General features: G+C 44.0%; 2 protein-coding genes across 7 annotated transcripts in view; one reads left to right on the forward strand and one right to left on the reverse strand.

Moving 5' to 3' along the window:
• Positions 1–25,291, forward strand: part of WDFY4 (WDFY family member 4) — a 277,338-nt gene that overhangs the window by 213,477 nt on the left and 38,570 nt on the right. The gene's annotated exons all lie outside the window — the stretch shown is intronic.
• Positions 951–24,237, reverse strand: LRRC18 (leucine rich repeat containing 18). The gene is made up of 3 exons (XM_032608331.1): positions 24,146–24,237; positions 19,771–19,868; positions 951–1,954 (listed from the first exon to the last, which is right to left on the reverse strand). Exon 3 carries the CDS (start codon positions 1,855–1,857, stop codon positions 1,090–1,092), a length of 768 nt encoding a protein of 255 aa, XP_032464222.1. The 5' UTR covers positions 1,858–1,954; positions 19,771–19,868; positions 24,146–24,237; the 3' UTR covers positions 951–1,089.

Raw genomic sequence — 25,291 nt, forward strand, 5'->3', positions numbered from 1 at the left:
ATCTGCTTGAGACGCATGACAACGCTTGGAGTTGGGCTGGTATTACTCCCACTTTACAGATGAAAGGACCAAAGCTAAGTAAAATGTCCAGGGAGATGGCAAGTAAGAAGCAGAGCTGCTCTGGGCTCAGATCTGTCCAACTGCAGAGCCTTTGGCTTTTTCTCTATGCCAGGCTGGCCCTGCACACCACTAGGCTCTGATCTCCTAACTTCCTCAAACAATGGCATTATAAGGAACAAAGTCTTCTTTCAACTTGTCTTCCCTACAGGTTGCAAAGGGCAAGACAAGCTTTCCCCCGTTGGACACAGTCCCTGCACCTAGCACAGTGCCTAGTAAGGTGTTTATCTATTGACTACACCAACCCCTAGCTGCACCCATTCTTTCCTTATTCCACAAAGGTCTGGAAAAACATCAGACATAATAAGATGGGAGTGAACCTCATTCATTCACAGCCAGTCAAGGGCTTGCAGGTTTAGTCTAGAAAGCTCCTAGAGCAAACTACGCAAGTGCAGAAAAGAGAAAGGGATAGGACTGCTTAGAGCCCAAGATGTTAATGCCAATACTTAATGATAATATCTGCCCATCTCTGTGGTCCAGTTTTGTCCCCTTCCCAAGACTATATGTCCATCTGCCCGCCTACCAGCCCATGCTTAGAGATGCCTGACTTTTGAAGCCTGGCCCAAAGCATTCCAGTAGAACAGGCTCCACACTGGGGAGCTGGTAGTTGGTCCAGAAATGTGTGATAATGAGACTAAGAGTGTGCTGGCTGTATCAGCTGCCCAGGCCACGGGCTGTAGGCAGGAGAGTTCTGGGGCAGAAGTAAGACAGATGTCCCTTTCCTGACTCATTGTGCTTGTATGTGCGGGTGTGTGCATGCAGAGAAGACAGAAGTGTACGGAGTGGCAAAGAACTAAAAGCCCTTCAGTCAACAAAATCACAAGCCAAGGAGGTAGGGAAAGGTATTTTATGGGCTTGGCTGGAGGAGCTAATCGCAGTAACGGAAGAATCCCTCAGTTCTGTGAGGATGTAGCCCATTGTCATCTTGCCTCCCTCCCTTTTCCCTTCCTGCCTTAGGGTCAGGGTCCCAGGTCACCTCCAATCTTCCTGGGATTCATTGGCCATGGAGTTGTGTGAGACCAAACTGGAAAAGATGGCCCTTCTCGGTTCCACCGTGGCCATGCTTTTGATTTTGTTCAGCTTGTCCTGGGCCTGTTCGCATTTTCTCAGGCAAGGCCCACATAGATCCTTCTCCTCCACCAGATATAGGTTGTCCGACCTCTTGATGGAATCTATGAACGTATCTGACTCCTCTGCTTTGGGAAAGGGGTTTCGCTCTGTGTTGAGCTTTTTCAGCTTGGGGAGCTTGGAGATGTTGTTGGGGATGGTGCTCAGCAGGTTGTCATGGAGCCCCACCTCCTGGAGCTCCTTCAGAGCGCCTAGCGTGGTGGGAACGCGGTCCAGGTGGTTCAGACCGAAGTTCACAGTGCGGATATTCTTGAGCTGATTGAGCTCCACAGGCAGCCCATCGGTGGTCAGCCTGTTGTTGCTGACATTGAGGTAGATCAGAGAGGTCATCTGGCCGATGGACTTAGGGAGCTTGTCAATATAGTTGCTGTGCAAGTCCAGCCACCGCAGGTTCTGGAACTTGGAGATTGAGTCAGGAATCTTCCTGATCATATTCCGGCTAAGGTTGAGCTCATCTACATCATTGAGTCGCAGAATACACTTGGGAAAGGTGGTAATTCCCATCTTGCTCAAGTCAAGGCGTTTCTTCCCATCAAATGTGATCTTGATACAATTCTTGGCCACGCTGAGGGTGATCTTTTTACCCTTGGGGCGTTTCCCGCCCTTGGCCATGTTCTTTTAGTAAGGGGGTATGTTTGAAGTATGTTGTTCTGATTGACTGGTGATCAGTTAGAGAAAAAAGTCACATGAAACTGCTAGAAGATAGACTCTGGTAAGAAGAGAAAAGATATTCAGTTAGGAGATGACATAAGGGTACTGGACTCCCCCCACATCATAATGCTTCACTTTCTAATGGTTTGAAAGGAGAGAAAGAGGGGAGTGGAGAGGAATTAGGTCATCAGCAGAAATATCCTAGCCGAAGATCTTCAGCAGTTGAATGCCCTCTTCAGACCTCAGTGCTCCCAGATGTAAAATGGGAGGTTCAGGGTTGGCCTGAAGGGTGCTCAACTCCCCTCTGGCTGTGCCATTCCCCGACTTAGGAATCTCTCCATTGTCCTGGACTTTCACATATTCCCCCTCCTGGGTGTGTGTGGGGAGGGTCGGGGGATAATGTCTTGGATATCTGCCATTTCCCAGACCCTCACTTAAATCTAGTCTTTTCTTAGAGTTATCCCACAAGTTCCTAGGGTGGGACTGCTGAGTTCTCAGAAGCAACATAGCCTGGATATAAGGGAATAAAGGTGGGAGTTAAGAATGACTTGTGTATTACACCCCTCCTCTCCTTCTGGACCCAGAGGAACTAGTCAGGCCTTGGCTACTATAACTGCAGTGCAAATAAAAGCAGCACAGAGAAGTCTTTGCTCAGCCCCCAGGTAGGAAAATGTGCCTACACCATGCCCATGAGCACGGAAGAGGGGGCCAGGGTGGAGCCTGGCAGAATTGAAGAGAATGCTGCCTTCTCTCACCTCCTACCCACCTTGTCTTCCTCCCCTCACACTCTTCACACTGAGATCCAGCTGTAGACACCTCTGCACCGATAGGTGTGATAACAGATTTCTGCCATCGGAGAAGTAGAACGTACAGAGTGGCGGGTAGTTTCTGGCCTCACAGTGCTTGCTTAGAAGTCCAGTTCTACCATAAATAATTTGCTTAAATTTTCAGTGCCTCGATTTCCTTATTTGTGAAAACAGCTCCCATTTAGGACTCTAAGGGAGTGTAAATTATCTAAACTATAAAGCGCTTGCAGCAGTGTCTGGCACATAGTAAATGCTGGATAATGTTAACTATTAAACATTACTATCAGGAACTTTGCACATATTGATTTTAATCTTCAACAATCCAGCAAGATCCACAGGCTTATCTCCACTATAAAGAGAAGAAGACCGAGGCTCAGGAGTGAGGAAGGTCTACAGTCAAGAGGAGGATGCAAGCGGCCTGCCTGTTCTAGAGGCTCTTTTCTTTTCTACAGCTTGGTGTCTCTTGCTTGCTGATACGCTATTTCGGACCAAGCTCCCACTCTGGACAGAAGCGTGCTGTCAGGAGATAAATGCTCGCACTGCTTCCTCCATCTCCCAGTAGGGATGGGTGGGAGAGGTGCTCTGCGCTTTCTCTACTTCATCATCCAGGCCCTTTATCAGGAACCATGTTTGTGTAACACATGGAGCACCAGCAGTCAGGCTGTGTGAGCCTAGTATCACATGTTTTCCTTGTACAGTAATCCTCAGTGCCAAAGGCAAGTAGGTAGAAATGCCTCCCACATGCTTATTATAAATCCTGCTCTTGCCACTCCTGGCTGAAGGTTTGAGGATTCCACCCTATGCAAGTCCTACTGGATCAGAGCCTCCTGAGATGGATGTAACCCTCCACAATAGCCCGATGAGAGTATTCTCAGCTCTCAGCCGCATTGATGTTCTTTGGAGCGGGCCTCGTAAGCTGAACCTATTCTTTAGAAACAGTGAACCGACCACATTCAGGCATGATTGGCTGGTTACCAAAGACAGTACTGTGTTCACCAGTATTGAAATATCTGTATTACACAGCTGTGTGGAACCAGATGGGGCAAAGCTGTTTAAAAATGAAAGCTGGGGTTCCAGTCACAGTTAAGATGGAGTAAGTGCGCTCTGCCTGTCTCACCCACTGAATGCGGCAAAAGGCCCAAGGACTCTGAAGATAAATGGTATAAGGCAGATTGGAGAAGTAACTCAAAGTAAGACCAACTTTGCACCAGTGATGACAGATTTCCAACAAAAACCTCCCTCATTGGCCAAGGACAGGGAGACGGGGCCTTTTAGGGTCAGGGTGAGGGAGATCCCTTTTTTTCTATTCATCTTTTCCATTCTCTTCTGCCTCAGCCCCAGGCAATCCTGTATCACTCGAGTCAGGCATGCAGGCACTTAAAACTCTAAACAGGGAGAACCATTGTCTTTGACCAAACTGTTGTTCCAAGTGTTTGGAAGTTTGCTTTTTTTCTCTCTATCCCACTGCTACTTGGCCCTGGAGAGAGAAATTGTGACAGGAAGTACACAACAGATTTAGAAAACAAGTTCCCTGGATTTCTAGCCAGAAGACCAAGGAGGGGAGGGCAACTCCTGGGAACCACAAAGTGTTGGGGAGATTGCAAAGAGGAGGGAGTTTAATAAAGTTGTATATGAACTCCAGGATATACACCCTGAGCTGCCCACGAATAGACCAAACCCTGAACAGGGTCTTGAGTACCTACTCCCAAACCCTGAACCCAAAGGCTTTGTGAATTGAGCACTGTGCAGGTTTCAGACTGGTGCCTGGATAGCAACATGAAGGGCTGATTCGAATAGTACTGTAAATTCTTTGCAAACTGAATGGACATTATAAACGTAGTCTACAGAATCTACAGAAGGTTTGCCAGAACTTGTAGCCTGTGACTACCTGCTCAAAATATACATGTATATATCAATATAGATATAAAGATACATCCTAGAAGAAGAAGAAGAGGATAAAGGCTTGTGGTGCAGAAAAATATTTGAAGGAAAAATGGGTAAAAACTTCCAAAAGTTGGTGAGAGACATAAAAACTACAGATTCAAGAAGCTCAGTGAACTGCAAACAGATTAAATAAATGCAAAGAAATCCACATTCAGATGTTATCAAACTGCTCATAATAAAAGCAAAAATTAAAGAAAAAAACAACACGTTGCCTACAGGGGAACAGCATACAAATTATTACAGGTTTCTCACTAGAAACTGGGAAGGCCAGAGGTACTGGAAAAATATTTTTAAAATAATGCTGAAAAAAAAGAACTGTCAGCCAGACAGTAAATAAAAACATCCTTTATGAATGAAGGCAAAATAGACATTCTTAGATAAATGAAAAATAAAAAGATTTGCCACTAGTTGAGCTGCTATCGAAGAAATGATAAAAGAAGTCTTTAGATGAAAGGGAAACAATACTAGAGGGAAGCTTGGACCTTGAGAATAAGGGAAGAGCAATGGAAATGTAAATATGTGGTAGATATAATAGGCTGTTTTTCTCCTCTTAAAATCTTTAAAATACGAATGATGGTTGAAAGCAAAAATTATACCTGTCAATGTATGTAGATGGAATACATATGACAACTACAACATAATGGGGGAAGTTAATGACACCTATAAGGTAGGTAAGATTTTTACATTGCTTTGGAAGTGGTAAAATGTTAATTCTAAGTAGGCTGTAGAAAGATAAGTATGTATATTTTAGTCTCCAGAGCAATCGGAATGGATAGTTTTCAGAATGGATTATAAAAGAAAACCAATTATATGCCCTCTATAAGAAAAACACTTTAAATAAACAAAAGTAAGTTAAACTAAAAGAATGGAAAAAGATGTACTTAACAGGAGAGCTTTAATATAGATGAAGCAAAAAATGATAACATTGAAAGAAAAAATGGGCAAATATACAATTAGAGTTGGAGCTATCAATACTTCTCTCTCAGTAATCAGTAGGACTAGAGAGAAAATCAGCAAGGAATGGGGTTTCTCAACCTTGGCTCTGTTGATATTTTGGGCTAGATAATTCTTTGCTGTTGGCAGGGATGGGGTGGTGATGGGGGAAGGGCCTGTCCTGTGCATTGCAGGATGTTTAGCAGCGGAAAGTAAGAATATTCTACCCACTAAATGCCAGTAGCTCTCCACTAGTTGAACAACCAGTAATGTTTCTAAACATTGCCAACTGTCCACTGAGGGGCAAAATTGCCAGATGAGAACCATTGATAAAGAACTGGACGTTACCACCAACCAGTGGGATCTAATTGACATTTATAAAACACTCTACCCAGCAACAGAATACACATTCTTTTCAAGTACACATGGAACATTCACAAATATAGACTACATTCGTGGTCATGAAACAAATCTTAACAAATATAAATGAATTGAAATCATATAAAGAATGTTCTCTAAAAATAATGGAATTAAGTTAGAAGTCAATATCAGAATAACTAGAAAATCTCCAAATAGTTAACAATTAAACAGCATATTCATAAATACTCCATGAGTCAAAGAAATCTCAAGGGAAATTAGAAAATATTTTGAACTGAATATAAAAATAGGACATATTAAAACTTACAGTATGCAACTAAAGCAGTGATTAGAGGAAAATTTATAGCGTTAAACATTCATACTAGGAATATTTAAAAAAATAAGAAAGGTCTCAAATCAATAACAGACTTTTACATTAAATAAAGTAGTAAAGAAGAGTAAAATAAACCTAAAGGATGCACAAAAAGGAAATAGTAAAGATGAGCAGAAATCAATAAAATTAAAAGGATAAAGACAATAGAGAAAATCAGTGATATTAAAAGCTTGTTCACTGAAAGGTTTAATAAAATTGATAAATATCTAGCCAGACTGACAATGAAATAAAAAAAAAAAGAGGGATTTCCCTGGTAGCGCAGTGGTTAAGAATCCACTTGCCAATGCAGGGAACACGGGTTTGAGCCCTGGTCCGGGAAGATCCCACATGCTGCGGAGCAACTAAGCCTGTGCACCACAAATACTGAGCCTGCGCTCTAGAGCCCGTGAGCCACAACTACTGAGCCCACATGCCACACCTTCTGAAGCCCATGCACCTAGAGCCCGTGCTCCGCAACAAGAAAAGCCATCGCAATGAGAAGCCCGTGCACTGCAACGAAGAGTAGCCCCCGCTCGCCGAAACTAGAGAAAGCCCACGTGCAGCAACAAAGACCCAACGCAGCCAAAAATAAGTTAATTAATTAATTTTTTAAAATAGTGCTGCTATGTGTACGATTTTAAAAAAAAAGAGGAGACACAAATTATGAATATCAATAATTAAAGAGAGGATAGGACTAAAAACCCATAGACATTAAAAGGATAATAAAGGAATAGTACAAACAACTTTAGAGAAAAACTTAGATGAAATCGACTGTAAACTATAAAATCTCACCCATGAAGAAATAGACAACCCTTAAAGACCTATAGTTATTAAAGAGACTGAATTCACAGTTGAAAAGCTTCCCAAAAAACCCTCCAGGCTCAGATGGTTTTATTGGCAAATTCCACCAAACATTTAAAGATAACAACACCAATTTTACACCAACTTTTTCAGAAATAGAAGAGGGAGCAATTCCTAACTTGTTTTCTGAGGCCGGCATTACCCTGATACTAAAATCACACAGAGACAATACAAAGAAAGAAAACGACAGACCAATATCCCTCATGAACATGAACATAAAAATTCTCAACAAAATATTAGCAAATTGGGCTTCCCTGGTGGCGCAGTGGTTGAGAGTCCGCCTGCTGATGCAGGGGACACGGGTTCGTGCCCCGGTCTGGGAAGATCCCACATGCCGCGGAGTGGCTGGGCCCGTGAGCCATGGCCGCTGAGCCTGCGTGTCCGGAGCCTGTGCTCTGCACCAGGAGAGGCCACAACAGTGAGAGACCCGCGTACCGCAAAAAAAAAAAAAAAAGCAAATTGAATCCACCAGTATATAAAAAGAATAATACATGACATCCAAGTAGAAATGCAAGGTTGATTCAATATTCAGAAAGCAAAGTAATATAGCACATTAACAGACTAAAAAGAAAAACATACATGATCATATCTATGCTGAAAAAACGTAACAAAACTTAACATTTATTCATGAAAAAACTCTCAGCAAACAAGTAATCCAGTTTATCTTCCTTAACCTGATAGAGGACCCCCACAAAAAAAGAAAAACCCTATAGTTAATATAATCGGTGACAGACTGAATGCTTTCTCCACTAAGTTTGAGAACAAGGCAAGAAGGTAAACTCTCACTATTCCTATTAACACTATATTGGAAATTCTAGCCAGTGTAATAATGCTTTTATTTAATAAAAAAGGCATAGAGATAGGAAAGAATGAAATAAAACTGTCCTTCTCACAGATGAGCTGCTTGTCCAGGTAGAGAATCCTACAGAGTTTAAAAGACATTCTTGGAACTAACTAGTGAGTTTAGCAAGGTTGTAGGATACACGTTTACACACAAAAAACTCCACTGAATTTCTGTATACTAGCAATGAGCTATTGGAAACTGAAATTTGAGAAATAATAATGCTCCAAAGAAATTTAAACACTTGTATATTTCACGTAAGTAAAAAAAAAAGTGCAGGATTTCTGTGATGAAAATTGCAAAACACTGATGAAACAAAGCAAAGAAGATCTAAATAAATGGAGAAACATACCATTCATGAGCTGAAAAACTTAATGTAGTTAAGTTGTAAACTCATCCCAGATTGGTCTAAAGATCAATGTGATTCCAATAAAGATTCCAGCAGGATTATTTGTATGTATGAATAAACAGATTCTAAAATTTATATTGAAAGGAAAAGGAGCTAGAAATTCAGAACAATTTTGAAAAAGAAACAAAGTTGGAGGATTCATGCTTCCTGATTTTAAAACTTATCATGTAATTACAAAATGTGGTATGGATGAAGGGATAGTATATTGATCAGTGGAATAGAAAACAGAGTCCAGAACTAGATCCATATAAATATGTTCAAAATGGTCAATTGTTTTTTGACAAAAGTTCAAGAGAAATTCAATGGAGAAACAACAGACTTTTCAACAAATTGTGTTGAAACAATTGATTATCCAATATGCAAAAAAATTGAATCTCGAACTGATGAAATTAAGTCTAACTCAAAATGGATCATAGGTATGTAAAATGTAAAACCATAAAACTTTTGAAAGAAGACGAAGGAGAAGGTTTTCATGACCTTGAATTTGGCAAAAGTACAACCCGTAAGAGAAAATATTGACAAATTGAACTTCAACAAAATTTGAAATTTTTGCTCTGTAAAACAAACAAAAATTCATATCCAACAAAGGACTAGTATTCAGAATCTATAAAGAACTCAAGGTCAATAGTAAGAAAGAAGACAATACAATAAAAAAAAAAATGCCCAAGGGATTTAATGAGACATTTCACCATAGAAGTTATATGAGTGGCCAGTAAGCCCACAAAACCACAAAGCATTGCTCAGTTATCATTAGTCACTAGGGAAATGCAAATGAAAATCACAGATACCACTGCACAGTTACTAAAATGCCTAAAACAAAACAAAACATAAAAACCAATAATACAAAGATTTGGCAAGGGTGTGGAGCAACTAGAATGCTCATATATTGTTACTGGGGGTTCAGAATGGTACAATCACTGTGAAAAAGTTTGGCAATTTCTGATAAAATTAACTGTATACTTATCATATGATCCAGCATTCCCCCAGCTAGGTATTTACCCTCCAAAAAAACTAAAACCTCATGTTCACACAAAAACTTGTGTTTATAGCTGCTCTCTTCATAATTGCCAAAAACAGAAATAAAAAACCTGAAGGTCTTTCAGTGGATGGATAAGAAATTGTGGCTTATCCTTATAATGGATACTATTAAACATAAAGAGAACAAATCTATTGATAGATGCAACAACTTGGATGACTCTCAAAAGCATCTTGCTGAGTAAAAGAAGACAGTCTTAAAAGTCTGCATCATGAATGATTCCGTTTATACAACATTCTGGAAAAGTCACAACCATAGGTACAGAAACTAGATCAGTGGTTGCCAGGGAATAGGGATGGGGAAGGTTTGACAACAACAGAGCAGCACAAGTGACTTTTCTGGGGTGTTGGAACTGCCTGTACCTTGACTGTGGTGGTGGTTACGTGAAGCTGTACATGTTAGAGCTCAGAGAACTGTATACAAAAGAAGCAACTTTGCTGTAGGTAAATTTAAATTTTTTAAAAAACTTAAAAATATTTGGGACTCCATAGTCTATTTCTGTCGTTCTCAGCCTGGCTTGGAAGTCTGTGACTTTTTCATGCCCCGACTCAGGCTTGTTTTGCCCTGTGAAGGGCATCCACACGTGTATCATGTGGGCACTGCTGGGTATGTATACGTGTCTACCATGTGTATGTACACGCACACTGCGGGGTACAGCTATGCACAAGGTGACATATCAGAAAAACTGTCCTACTGCACTTGAGTTAGAATCTTAATTTAAAAAAATATGGACTGAGATCAGGGGAGCCTGAGTTCTGATCATGTTTATCAATGATTTCTCATGGTAAGGTTGCCAGACTTAGCAAATAAAATTGCAAGATGCCCAGTTAAATTTGAGCTTCAGATAAACAGTGGGTAGTTTTGAGTATACGTATATCCCAAATATTGCATAGTTCTGTATTTTATTTGACAGCTCTATCCCATGGATCTGAAAAAGTAGTAAAGTTTCCTTTGTCCATGATCCTTGTTAGTTCTTTGGGACTAATTTAAGCCAACTCCATGTGCTTATTCCTGCATTCATTCATTCATTTGTACACTCAATTCAGTAAGTATATCGAGAGCCTACTAGGTACCAAGCCTGTGTGTTATTTATACAGGTGAACAGTAAATGGGGCCAGTCTCTAAGCTCAGAGAGCTAAAATCTAGGTTGTTACTGATTCTGGCGGCCAAATTCCGAGTCCCAAAAAACCTAGGCTGTCTTTTGTATTTCTTGTATTTAAGATAAAGTTCAGCTGAGGGAGGACAGACACATCAAGTATGGGCAGAAGGGCCTAGATGGGAAGGATGCTTCCAGTAGACTGGAGATCCAGCCAGGTGAGCCCAGCTGTGCCTGGTCCCCCACAGCCCTCCCATGGTAAGAAGCCCTCCCTTCTCTGATGACTGATGGGGAGGAAGCAGCATGGGGCTGTCCACAGGGACTGCTCCATTAAGGAGCTTCTCCCCACCAGGTCCTCTGGCTCAGCCTGCTCATTCATTCATCACCTGCAGGCAAAGTAGGGGCTGGCCGGGATAAGCAGCTCCCCTCCTCCTCAGTGCATCTGGGCCCCCAGACAGCCCCGGGCCAGATGAAGCATCCCGCCCTCTTCATGCTTCTCCTCAGGGCCGCTTTACCTGGCTGGGACCCTTGCTTTTGGTTGTGGAGGGCAGGGTGTGTTGCTCAGGGTCCATTCTGACCCCTCTAAGCTGTGAGAACCACTAGAAGCAGACCAGTGCCGGGAGCCCCCAAAGCCCAGGGACACCCCTTTTCTTATACAGCTCTGAACGGTCGGCATCCTGCCCAGGTCTGCCCGTTGGGTAGGAGAGTAAGTATTGGCAAAAGAAGTGTGAAACTGATGATCTTTCAATACAACTAAATCTGATTAGATGAACTGTTATTATCAATTCATAGCATCCTCAAATATCAGCGTGGGATCAGTCCACACCAGGGAAGCTGGCAACTATAGAGAGAAAGAAATGTCAATAGATAATCAGATAGATGGATAGGTAGATAAATGAACAGACAGATAGATGGGTAGTCAAATAATAGATTTCATTTCACATGAACAGCTTGGAAACCCAAATATGAGAAGTTTCTAAATGTACTTTTTGTCTTGTACAATTGGTTTTTATACTTTAGGAAAACTGGACCAGTTGGTTTGACTTTAATTTCTAATTACTTTTTCTGTCTAGTCATTGTGAATCAAACAGCATGGTGGGACACCCCATGGATATCTAAATTAAAAATGTAACGGCAACTTATATTTTAATGCCTTCAGAATATTTGCAAGCATTTTCAGCTGTAAGATCATTATCTGCACTATGATACTAGAATTTATCTGATGCTTCACACTCATGTATATATAGATATATATATATTTGTGTGTGTGTGTGTGTGTGGTACGCAGGCCTCTCACTGTTGTGGCCTCTCACTGTTGTGGCCTCTCCCGTTGCGGAGCACAGGCTTCGGACGTGCAGGCTAAGCGGCCATGGCTCACAGGCCCAGCCGCTCCGCGGCATGTGGGATCTTCCCAGACTGGGCCACGAACCCGCGTCCCCTGCATCGTCAGGCGGACTCTCAACCACTGTGCCACCAGGGAAGCCCTCATGTATATTTTTAAGACTGACTTTGTTTATATATATCTGATATCTTTAAACATCTTGCTAACACAATCTCACAATAATTACTTCACCCTTTTCACCGATGCGTTGAGACCAGGATAGACATATTGTACAACTGAAACCCCCAAAGTCACCGTCAATATTTGGGACTAACTTAATAACAAGCTTTCTGCCATGTGGATGAGAAATGTCTTTTGCTTGTGGGACATCTCTTAAGGGGAAGTAATGCAAACTTCCCTCAGTGAAGTCACTCATTCAAACGTCATTATTCTTTCTCCCAACTCTCATAAGACCCATTCACTAGATATGTAAGGGGAGAGCCTCGCCTCTGCTGTGACTTCCCATGAGCCTTCAGATCACTCCCTGTGCCCTCCACCCCTTCCCAGAATGAGCTGTTCGTTCATGTGAAAAGGCCTGTGGCAGGTGGAGACGTGAGTGGTCACTGCGGGGCTCTCTGTTGAGTGGTTGTGTCTAGAAGCTCTGCCAGACCTCTAAAACAGGCACGAATGTTCAACTCAGGCATCATCTGAACTGGAGGAAAGAATTACTGTTTGTCCAGCACCCACTCTGGGCCAGGAACTGTGTGCTCTACTACTTGCTTTACAATTTTGTGTGCTTTTTGGAGTATAGACTCACTGGAGGTATAACCATTAAGTGGTTTTATTTTTTCCACCTCTGCCCCCAGCTACATTATATCAAGCCCTGCTTTCCTGTGAGCAGAAGGACAGATTGCTAGGAAGGGGACAGACTAGAGGCAGAAAGATTTCTGTGTAGCTAACAGCAATACTGCCACCAGACACCTGGCAGAGATGATGGAGAGAATGACAGCAGGAGAGAGATGTGGACAGTGGGGGTGGAGTCTTACAGGGACCCCACAGTTATGGGGGTTTTCCGACATCAATTTTGGAAATGCTTCACAATGTCAAGAGCCACTTACTACTCTTCATTCAGGTGATATGTACCAAAGTAACTATTGCAAGCATGCTGCTGGACCATTTCTGTATCTCTAATCTCCATAGTAATTATGCAAAGTGTCAGTCCTATTTTTAATATAGGAGAATTGGGGCTCAAAGAAGTCAAGTGCCTTCCCCAAGTTCACAAGACAACACAGCTCAGCCAAACCTAGGCTACCTAGCTATTACACACCTACAAGCCTAGGTGTGTAATACCAAAGTTTGTGATCATCCCATTACACCATCCTGCCTCTCTTTTCCTTCTGTTGCCTTTTCTTTAGGCTTGTTGCCTGTTATCCCACTGTCCAGGGACCAACGTGTGGGGTGCTTGTTTTCATAGATATATATATGTGTGTATATCTGAATGTAGCTGAATAATACGGATTTTAAACATATTTTACTAGCATTAGTGGAGTCATTTAAGTGTAAGAGCGTGGAGATTGACAAGGAGAGAAGGAGGTAGAGAGAGAGGAACAGTTTAAAGGGTACATGTAATGCCACCAGCCAGTTCATTTAATGGGCCTGTGCCCCAAGTGGGCGGTGATAGAGACAGGAATCTGTTGTTCCTCGGCCCCTCCAGTCCCCACGAGCCCCCATGGTGTGAGCTTCCTGTAAAGATGCAGGTTTTCGCCCAGAACCCTGGCCCACAGCATTCCCACGTGCCCACCAGAGAAGCCGGCCCTCTGCTGCCCTGGGCCGGTGTGGGGAGGCGGGGGGGGGAGGGCTGCCGGCTGTGCAGGGCCCTGAGAGGCTGTGTGCAGCCACCAGAAGTGTGATTTTCACAGCGTGGGCTCCCTTGGACACCTAACACTTGTAAGATGCACTTCCGCGGTTCCCAAACAGCAGGCCTTCTCCGAGTGTGGGTCCTACGATGCGCTCCACCCCCTACAGCCCCCAGCACACACATTCTCTCCACCAGCCCTTAGAGGCCCTTCATGCCTCCTTCACACAGCAGGCGCCCTCCAGTTCACCATTTCATTCAGTCCTCACAGCTCTCCTCTGGGGTAGGAATATTCCTCCCACCCAAAGATAAGGACCTGGGGGTGGCGTGGGTGTAAAGTGATTTATCCAAGCTCACACCGCTCGCCTTACTCCAGGGCTTCTGGGTGGGATGTTCTTTCCATGACATCAGAGCTACAGCACACAGAGTGTCTGTGTGGAAATTATCAGGTTCACTTCATTTGGCAATTATCTGGTTAATTGGATCAACGCAGTGCTCAGGATCTTATGTTATGCGTGTGTACCTTCCTCTACCCCTAATATTGTGTACTTCTGCATCCTCAGCACCAGTGTGGGTCTGCACATGTGCTGCCTGGGAAGCCGTTATCTGTCAAACTGCCCTCTTCCCCCTGGCCGGTAATAAGAATTCAACTTTTATTTGGAGCAAAAGTTCCCAGGGGGTCACATGGCCCAATAACAAAAGATGATGGTTTCTTATTGGTTTAATAGCATCTGTTTTGTAATTCTGAAGGTACTCTGTTTAAATTGGATTTGTTAAAGGAACAGAAGGGAATAGGTGCCTTACAATTAAAATAAAATGTTAAGATTATTAGTTTAACAGACTAGAAACGCCTTGTTCATCAACCAACACATTCAAAGCACACAAGGCAACCTTGACACCCGGAAAACAAAGCACCAGAGTCAGTGCTGGCACCTTTAAACCCCAAGAGGTGAGCATTAACTCAATTTCAGTCACCGTGGTTTAAGCACTGCTATTGCCAGACGGACCCGATTGCATTCTCTCCTCACAGCCGTGGCTTCCATTGCAGATAAGGAAGCTGGGCTCAGAGAAGTGGCTTGGCAGGGCAAAAAGCGCAGCGGCTTTAGACCCACGTGGGTCGCCACCCAGCTCCCCATTTACTGTCGGGTGACCCTGAACAGTCTGTGGAGCCTCACTGAGCTTCAGCCCCGACTTCCGTAAATGGAATAACAAAAGTGGCTGCTTCTGAAGGGTGGCATGTGGGTGACTGAGGGCCTCGGAGGACTTTGCTGTGACGGTGGGGGATGGAGTGCAGGGAGGAGCCACAGCTGGACAGGACAGCACAACTGGTGACAGTGGAGCCAGCACTCCAGGATTCCAACTGGGTAGAACCCTGATTCAGACACCACAGCCCAGCGTACTTACTTGCTGGGGCATTCCCACCTCCCAGGTGCAGACGTCAAATTACCTTATTTGGAGGACAAAGAGATATAGCTCCTTTGAGGCACAGAGCCACCCACGCACCCAGGATCGCAGAGTGGGGGGCATTTCTCAAGTGCCCAGTGATATGTGCATTCTTTCTGCACCACGACCCCATCTGGCCCCTGTGAGAACTTGCTGAGGGGTGGACATGGTGCAGACACAGGTGTCCCCAGCTGTGTGTGCACTGGCCAGCCCCGTGGTGCGGTACCCGCATTTGCTGTACAACAGTCCCTAGCTCTGAGGAAAGCTTTGCTGTAAACCGGCCTACCAGTGAAGTTGTGAGATACCTTGAAGGGGAGCCCTGAGGATCAACTGTAAGGGAACAGCCAAACCTTCCCTGGCCCTTTGGAATTCATTTCTTCATCAGTAGTTCACATTGGATAACTACTATCAACGAGGCGCTGATTTATGCAGCAAACTAAATGAAGGCTCTGCTCACATCCTAAAAGGGAGATGAACCAAAGCAGACAAACAACACCAGGTGGCAAAGAGCACCAAGAACAGAAAGAGCAGGGGCAAAAGAAATAAGAGAGAGGTGTTGGGAGATGTGGTCTTTTGAAGAGGTGACCAGGAAGGGCATCTTTGAACAGAAGACATCTGAGCAGAGATGGAAGGAAGTGAGGATGCAGGGAGGCAGGGAGGGGATTTTAGATAGAGGATGCTCCAGATGGAAAGGCTCTGTGACAGAGGGATGGGGAGGGACAGCATGAGGGTGGGACAAGGAAGGAGGGAGGGAGAGAAGGAAGGAAGGGAGGCCAAAGACATGATTTTAAAAAAACAAAACCCAGGGCAGACATGATCTGGCATATTTTTCAAATGATACTTCAGCTGTTGTGAGAAGAATCTCCAGGGCGTGTCAAACCAAGGAGAGAAGGCCAGTCCCTACACTTCCCCCAGAGTGACCACAGACAGGGCCGTGCCCTCTCCTCTCTAATTTCTACCTGAGCCAGGAGGAAACCCGGCCCCGGGACAGCCCCATACTCTCCTGAGTCTCCGACAAGCTTGGCCATGCTAGAGAGTCAGGGGAGGGGGGCGTGGTACGCAGCCACTCTTGTTTCCCTCTAGAGATGTTCTCTCAGAACCAGCAAGCCCACCACTGCACTGAAACCTCTCGGTCAAGCACAGATGACTGTGATATAAAAACCACATAGCCTCTTACATATGGGTGACAGCAGTATGGTGCAATGTGTGTGTTTGTTTATTTAAACCTCAGCTAAACTTTCCCCCCATCCAGAGGTGAAGGGCATTGGAAGGACCATGGTCTCATTTTCAAAGGGATACTTTAGGTTAAAGAAAAAGGGTGCAAAAGGATGGTTTGGGGTTCTTTGTATGTAAGGCACCTGTCTTTCAAAAATGCTGTGACTTCTAATCCTTTTTCTGTAGAAATATTTTCTGAATTCACGTTTCCCTTTCCTCCTTGAGTCTTTATCAGGCTTATTTGAAGTTATTACTAAAACATTCAGGACTATCATTAAGAAGAGAGAACCCTTTTCGGGCGACTTTGGACAGATAGATACAACTTGCTAGGAATGAGGTGAACAAAGGCAACATAGCGGCCCACACTTTGTTTAGGACAGGGAAGCTCTTCAGCATTTTACAAATAGGGATATTACCCATGTATTAGCCACTCTGTCTGTTCCCTTCCTGTTATGTGTAAAGTAACTCAATAGAAGACAGGCACTCGGACAGCAGGGAATCTGGAGGCTTTGAGGCCAATAGAACTGGGCTCCATCCCCACCTTCACTGCCAACCTGGTTTTAATCATGAGCTCAGTTTACTGATCTGCAAAATGGGTTAGAAAATTGCAAGTTGTTGTGAAGAGTAGATGAAGTGATGACTGTATGTTAAGTGACTAGTGTGCACTGGGTACTCAGTGAATGGTAATCTGGTTCCTGGCACCTTTATGATGGTAAATAATGCTGATAGAGTCACCAAACAGCACCATATTGATTGCCTCCCTCAAATTAGTAGCCCCAAGGCACTCCCCACTGATCATTAATCCCAGATGTAGGATTTATGGAACAATCTTTGCTGATTCCCAAGCACAAAAGTCTTTGCAGCCTTTTAAACACAAATTATTAGTAATAATAGTGATAATAACAAAAGAAAAGAAATGTAACAGCAACTTGTAGATATGATAATACCTTTGTCCACTTTTAACCTCTAGAGCTTGCTAGAGCCCAGGCAACCCACTTGCTCATTCATTCATTCATTTGTTCAACAATTTGTACTCGAGTCATTCTACAGGTCAGGTCAGATGAGAAGATATGCAGTGAGCATGACAGACATGTTTCTCGTGAAACTCCTATTTTAGGAGGAAGCAAATCAAGCAAGAAAAACAAAACAAAAAGAGCCAAGATTATGTCAGGTGGTTTAAATGCTCTGCAAAGAATAAAACCTGATCATGTGAAAGGGAACACCCAGGGTCAGGAGAGAATGTTGATGGGGGCGGGGGGGACTAATTTAGACTGAGATAGATGGGGAAGTCCTCTCCCAGGTGACGTTTGTGCTGAGACTTGAACACTAAGAGGCCATGTGGGAGGATTTGGGGAAGAACACCCCTAGAAAGGGGCATACCAAGTGCAAAGTCCTAACAGTGGGGAGAAAAAAGAGATGCGGGGGTGGCTGGAGCAGGGACAGCAAGGAGAGGGTCGAAGATGAAAACAGAGGACTTTATGGAAGGTACAATACGTTGCGTGCATTATCTCATTTAATTCATCCAGCCCACTTAACAGGTAACGCACCGAGCCCCAGAGCACATCCCTTGCCAAAGTCACATGCTAGTCAAGCACAGCCAGCCCTTGTCTGTGGGCTTCATTGCCACTTGGCTTATCCATGAAAGTTTGACTTGACAACGTCAAACTTTGGCTCTATGGGCCAACAAGGAAGCTCCTGACTCATCATGTTTTCCAGACGCTACCCTAAACTGAGCTAGATCCTGTGGGAACATTCATAGCAGCCCAGGTCAAGCCCCATCCTTAAGGCTCATCCCTCACTGAAAAGAAGGCATGCGTGTGTTATCTCACCCGGCTCTGGGGGTTGAGATGAGTTCTATTATGTGAGACAGGTAGAGAGCTTGAAAATTGAAAATTGGCAATGAATCCAACTGGCCATGAGCTGAAAGCTGGTGATGGTTGGTGCAGCTGGGTAGCCCATCATGCCCACTTGGAGGGGCGTGGTTCAGCTGCACGCCTCATGTTCTAAGAGTACCAGGGACCAGGAAATATCACCTAGCTTTGATGAAGACCCACCCAGATGATGGGTAGAGGGAAAGAGCATGAAGTCCTCCCCTTTCATCAGCGTTGCCAAGCGAAGAGCGGTGGGCAACAGTGGGAGACCCAAGAGGAAGCTGGCACCGCCAAGCACCAGGCCTTAAAGGTCAGTCTCTAGACAACAGTAGGGCTCAGGCAGGGGCAAAGAGTCCACTGAAGAGTGGACAGGGGCAGCCTCAGCTCCTCCCTTCCCCCTCCAGGCTGAGGCTCAAGCCCAGAGTCACCCCAGCTTGAAGACCAGTCAGAGCTGTGTCCCTCCCTAGTTGTATGACTTAGCACACGTTTCCTGACCTTTCTGACTCCCCATTTCTTCACAGGAGAGCTGGTCATCAGCACCTGGTTCACATAACAGCCATACGGTTTGTAAATGTATTGAGAACCTGCTATGTGCCAGACCATTTACAAATCAATTTAACACATTCAAATTAGGTTCCTGCCTTCAGACTGCGTGTATGGATTATACTGACCACCTACTCTGGGCCAGGCATTTTAAAGACACTGTGAATAATTCTTACACCTGCCTGATCTATTTATTGTTTTTCATCCCCACTGGACAGACATGGTGCCTGAGGCTCAGAGAGGCCAAGTAGCTTGTCCAAAGTCACAAAGACTCAAAGTAGGGGCACCTACCTTTGCCTGTTGTGGAAATAGAGACGTGAGGCGTGATTCTAGTGTGTTCCATGAAGAATCCCTCCTTACAAGGCCCAGCCCAGCCTAGGACTCAGCCATTTGTTCGTGGGTTCCAGTGTTCAGGATCACTCGTAGAAATGGTTTGCCTCCAGACTTCTCAAAAGACAGACTGTGCTCCAAACCCCAGCACAGTTAGCAGAAGTCAAGTGAGGTCTGCTGAGGTTGCCTTCACAGGCTGCAGCCTCCTAACTGAACGAGCACTGCAGTTTCCTTAAAGGGATAACTGGGTGGGTGAGGAAGCAGTTCAAACACTAGTCTCCACCTGCTTGTGGAGCAGGAAACAACGTTCAAAGAGACTGAGACTTTGGAAAGATCATAAAGCATGACCCCAAAGCCCCACAGATTCCCACACTAACCTCCCAAGCTTGTCCATGGCCCAGGCGCCGGAGAACGCCCAGCTGGGTCCCCAGCTAGCTGCCCTTCCTGCCTGGGGCTCGGGGCCAGCTTCCTCCTCTCCTACATAATGAATTAGCTGGTGTCTGGGGTTTGTAAATAAAGCACACCAGGAGAACAGGCATTTCCAAAGTTGCTTACTCAAAAAGAGGAGAGAAAAAGAGTTTGAGGAGGTTGTAGTTTGGCAGAGTTAAAGTAAAATAAATGCAACCAGAGGGAAACTTACCCTGTTCCGCCGGTTCTTCCTCCTCAACTGTGAAACTTAGTCACCAGGCAACAAGAGACCTGGGACCTGGCATTAATTAGCATAATCTTGACGCCAGCCTGCAAGGTGAGAGAACACAGTGCCGAAAGGGTCTGCAGGACAGGGTCTGGGGTCCCTGGGGCTTGCACTGGGCTTCTTCCTGGCTTCCCCAAGCAGTGCCCTGGGGATTACAGTACCAGGACGGCTGCTTTCCATGGCGACCTCCAGAAGTAGACGTTGCTAACAGAGGGGAAAGAACCATGTTTGCCTCTTTGAAGGGACAAATGTCTTACTTCTGTAGCATTGAGTCCCATGAAATATCATTCGACTTCCTTGTAATTTGCCCCAGTATTCTTTCTGCTCTTTGGTTTTTGAGAGGGCTGTCTTTTATCTATTTATTTGAATTTAATTATTTCTTGCAGTTTTCTTTACACCCTTTTCCCATGATTAGAGTGACTGTAATGCTCATAAAAATCAGACATTCAATAATGATTTTTTCTTAATTAATATTATGCCATTCAATGCTAGTATGTAGTTTCTAAACTCGACATTTTGAATGAACGTGCAATACTGATTCTGGTGGACTTTGCTTTTCCTGTTGTTTCCAATTTGGCACTATCATGAATAAGGCTGCAAGGAAGATATCTGGGCATTTATAGTCTTTTTGTTCAGTTTCTTTTCCTTTAAATTAAATTCCCAGAAATTGAGAAATTTGGCAAAAAGGATAAATGTTAAAATTATTTTGCAAATAATAAAATAACATTGTAGAACAATTAGAAAATACATATATAGAAACAAAAATATAAAAACACTCTAAATTGTATTACCCAGGTTGAATTTTTAAAATAAATTAAATAATTAGCAAATAAATATTTTGAAATGCAAACTTAACCCAAGCAATGAAAGTTTTGGCAAGTACAAAAAAGCAAAATGAAAAAGTTTAAATTAAAAAATATAATAAATCATTAAATTAGAAATATAATTAACTATAAAATTTTTTAAATACATGACCACCACCATCCTATTTAATCTAAAATGAAAGAAAATAGATCATTTAATTTAGACAATAAATGGATTTAACATAATGAGCAAATGAAGATAACTAGAAAATTAAAAGTTACGTGAACTCCTACAACTTAGTGCATTTCTAATTAGAATATTCAAAAAGCACGTAATTTAAATTAGAAAATAAATAATCTGAAAGTCATAAAACACAAATAAGCAAAAATAAAATCAGTACATTAAGGGAGAAAATACACAAGAAAAATACCTTTAAAAATTTTTTTAAGTTTTAAAAATTTTATTGAAGTATAGTTGATTTACAATGTTGTGTTAATTTCTTCTGTACAGCAAAGTGATTCAGTTATACATATATATATTCTTTTTCATATTTTTTTCCATTATGGTTTGTCACAGACTATTGAACATAGTTTCCTGTGCTATGCAGTATGACTTGGTTGTTTATGCATCCTGTATGCATCCTATATATAATAGTTTGCCTCTGCTAACTCCAAACTCCCAGTCTTTCCCTTCCCTACCCACCTCCACCTTGGCAGCCACAGCTCTGCTCGCTATATCTGTGAATCTGTTTCTGTTTTGTAGATATGTTGATTTGGATCATATTTTAGATTCCCCATATAAGTGATATCATATGGTATTTGTCTTTCTCTTTCTGACTAACTTCGCTCAGTATGATAATCTGTAGGTCCATCCATGTTGCTTCAAATGGCATTATTTCATCCTTTTTGATGGCTGAGTAATATTCCATTGTATGTATATACTACGTCTTCTTAATCCATTCATCTGTCAGTAGACATTTTGTTTCCCTGTCTTGGCTATTGTAAATAGTGCTGCTGTGAGCATAGGGGTACATGTATCTTTTGGAATTATGATTTTGTTTGGGTATTTGCCCAGGAGTGGGATTGCTGGATCATATGGCAACTCGGTTTTTAGTTTTTTGAGGAACCTCCATACTATTTTCCACAGTGGCTGGACCAATTTACATTCCCATCAACAGTGTAAGAGGATTCCCTTTTCTCCACACCCTCTCCAGCATTTGTTATTTGTAGACCTTTTAATGATGGCCATCCTGACTGGTGTGAGGTGGGTCCTCACTGTAGTTTTGATTTGCATTTCTCTAATAATTAGCAATGTTGAGCATCTCTTCATGTGCCTATTGGCCATCCGTATTTCTTTTTTGGAGAAATGTCTATTTAGGTCTTCTGCCCATTTTTCCATTCGGTTGTTTGTTTTTTTGTTGTTGAGTTGTATGAGCTGCTTGTTTATTTTGGATATTAAGCCCTTGATTGTATCGTTTGCAAATACTTTCTCCCATTCCGTAGGTTGTCTTTTCGTTTTGTTCATGGTTTCCTTTGCTGTGCAAAAGCTTGTAAGTTTGATTAGGTCCCACTTGTTTAGATAAATACATTTTAAAATACAGATATGTAAAACCTTATAAAAATTAAAGCCACTCAGTTTCAGCATCTAGAGGTAACTTTATGTTATATAAACGTCCAGACTTTTCATGCATCGGCAGCATCAGGTTTGTGGCATGGTTGTGCAGTAATAATCTGGTAATTTTGCTCATGTTCATTTCTAACTCCAAATGTACACAAGTTACCAATTTGTCAGGTAACTGCCCTCTAATCCAGCTCTGCCCACCCCACAGACTGCTTCCCCAGCATGCTCCCCCAGAGCCGCACCCAGGCAAGAGGCAGGGCAGGATGCTGGCCAGTACTTGCCCTGTCTTGAGACACAGCACAAACCATTAGTAGACACGTTTCTAGTTTGCCAGGATGAGTGAATTTTCTTCTCCTTGTGGTCTGTGTTTTCTTGACACCCATGGGTTACTCACTAACCCATTTCACCATGGCCTCATAACTGTTTTGCAAATAGAAAAGACACAGGAGAATTTAGAGAGGCATCAGGCTTTTTAAACATGTCCACTTTCGTTCAGGAGGCCCAGTTTCCCTGTGGGCCCTCCCTGGATGTCTGCGAGGTTACTCTCTTAGTGCCTAAGGACTAGCCATAGCCCGCTAGTTCCAGAGGTGAGGAGGAGGAGGATGGGCAGATCTCCCATCCCTTCCTGGGCTGAGAGGGTATAGCCTCCAGCCAGATGAGTCCCTTGGCAGAGACCCTTTTGGCCTGGACTAGCCCACCCTCTGAAGGCCCCTGGTAGGCTTCTCTGCCAGGCTCCCTAGGGAAGATGTGAGTTCCTGGGCTATGCCCTGGCTCACTCTGGGAGACAGGCTCAGCGTAGAGTGGAGGTGTCAGTCAGGTGGAGCTGGACCAAAGGGGCGGAGTCAAAGGCAAGACGCTGAGGCAAGCCATGGGCACTGAAGTAGGAGTAGGAAACGCCCCAAGGCCACGTGACGGCAGCACTCACGCTTCAGACCACTTCTAGGAGTTCAAGGACATAGATGTGATTTAAAGTGAAGCAGCGCAGATAAAAATCACCTCTCAAAATAGGGAAGAATTTGAACCCAGCCTAGCGGTTGACCACACACAAAGTTCAGCTTGAAGATAGTACCCCATCTTTGGAAGTCATCCAGAGGAGTTTAGATACCTGTCTCGGGATGGGAGTGAGGTTGGTAAGATGTCCTCTGTGGGCCCACCGTGCTAGGCCACCTTCAGGTTAGACAGAGTGACCTACCTAGTCCTCAGTGACTTTGAACTCATCCATTCTTCTCCACACCATCCCTGGTTGCCCAGGGGCCTGGACTCTTGCCCCATAGACTCCATGGCAAACCCTGAGCTGACAGAGCAGGAGATCTGATTCACAGGTGGCACAGTTATTCTAAGATCTTACAGAGTGGTACTGGCAGAACAAAGCAGGTCTTGACCAGAAGCAAGTCTTCACTTTTACACCATACTCTTCTTCCTCCCAGAGTAAAAAGAAAATCAGCCCTGCTCTAGGATAGCGTCAATGTCAACTAGAACTGTGCCCATTGAGGGAGCCCTGTGTCCACACCTGTGCTAGCCTGTTCCAGACCCGTGGTTACACTTGCTCCCCAGCACTCCTGGGTCAGCCATGTTTGAAGGATGAGGTAACAGTAGTTCAGAGCAGTCAGGTGGTGGGGGCAGGATTTGAACCCAGGTTCTGGTGACTCCAAACCAGTGGTCTTTCCCATGCTGCCTCCCTTGGACCTTGGAAGGGCTTTAGAAAGCCAAGAGCCATCTCTGGCACCTTGTTTAATATAAAATTTACACTGTAATGGATAGTGCAGTGTATCAACTCTCAAAGAAATACTTTAATCACCAGATATTTACAAAATTCACATAAACCATTCCAAGAGTTCTGTGATTGCCTTCAGATGAACATGAATTTTTTAAAAAATTTTTTTCAAAGAGAACTCACCTTTGGTGAGGTGTCTGGATGCTGGTAATGGCGTTTTTTTTCTGATGGTAATGAAATGATAGATCTTCCTTGGAGCTCATGGCTGATGAAATGAGCAGTGGGATGGTAAATGGCCTTTATCTTCCTCACACCATTCCGCCAGATGGCAGTGTCACAAAAGACCACGGATAAGATTCTAGAACTCTTTATGAAAAAGAAAAACAGAGGCTGTCTCGTTTCCTGGCTCTTAACGGGCATATCTTGCTCCCCGATTCCCCTTCCACTGTCAGATTTCTAAAATAAAGTAGCAAGTTTCGCAGGCTTTGCCATACCAACCCCACATCCTTGTAGCTCAGCCCCACATCCTCAGAAAGGCTCAGAACACATTCTTTTCCGAGGTGGTCCACTTGGCTGTCTCCAGCCTGGGCTCCGTCCTCATTCACAACGTTCAAAGCAGTCTGCCTTCTGGAACTGGGGTGGTGGCGGGCTCACAGTCAGGGCGGGAAAGCCAAATCTTCACCTGAGCCTTTGCAAGCTAATGCAATAAATGGGACCATGTTTCTGCCTGTTTGTTGTTGTTACTGTCTGCCTGAATAAAATGGCCCAAAAGGATGATTTCTCTATTGGGGGGAAGAGGTGAATCCCAGCCAGGGAGTTGCTTTCTGTTTATGGGAAGTCTACCAAGGAAAGTATCGAATGAGGAAGGGTGGGGAGCCCGGAACAGATGATGTGACAGCACTGCTGTGATGGGAAGATGAAGAGTCGCTGCCCCTGCTGGGGCTCCCGGGCAGCCAGGCCTTGTCCACACGAATGCCTGAAGCACCCTGGTGCAGTCCCTGTGGGTGGAACGTCCCCGTGGGATGCATGTGGGGGCGGGGTCTGTGGGTTCCTGAGCAGGACTGAGGCAGAGGGCATGGCTGGAGAGAGGCAGGACTTGGTTTGGTTCAGTGGAACAGCCTGAACAAGAACCTGGTTTGGGGAGTAGAAGGGGAGTCTCAGGGAGACAGAGGGGGAAAGAAAACACAGCTAGAAAAGGAGCCAAGTGACCTCAGAGGCCGAGGAACTGGGCCCTACAAATTCCTGCTGAGCGGAAGGGGCATTTCACATGGAGAAGGTTCCTTCCCACGCCCTCCCCAGCACTGCATCCTGTTACACTTTTACATTCTC

This window comes from Phocoena sinus, chromosome 16 (genome assembly GCF_008692025.1).
Source record: "Phocoena sinus isolate mPhoSin1 chromosome 16, mPhoSin1.pri, whole genome shotgun sequence".
In the NCBI taxonomy this organism is placed as follows: domain Eukaryota; kingdom Metazoa; phylum Chordata; class Mammalia; order Artiodactyla; family Phocoenidae; genus Phocoena; species Phocoena sinus.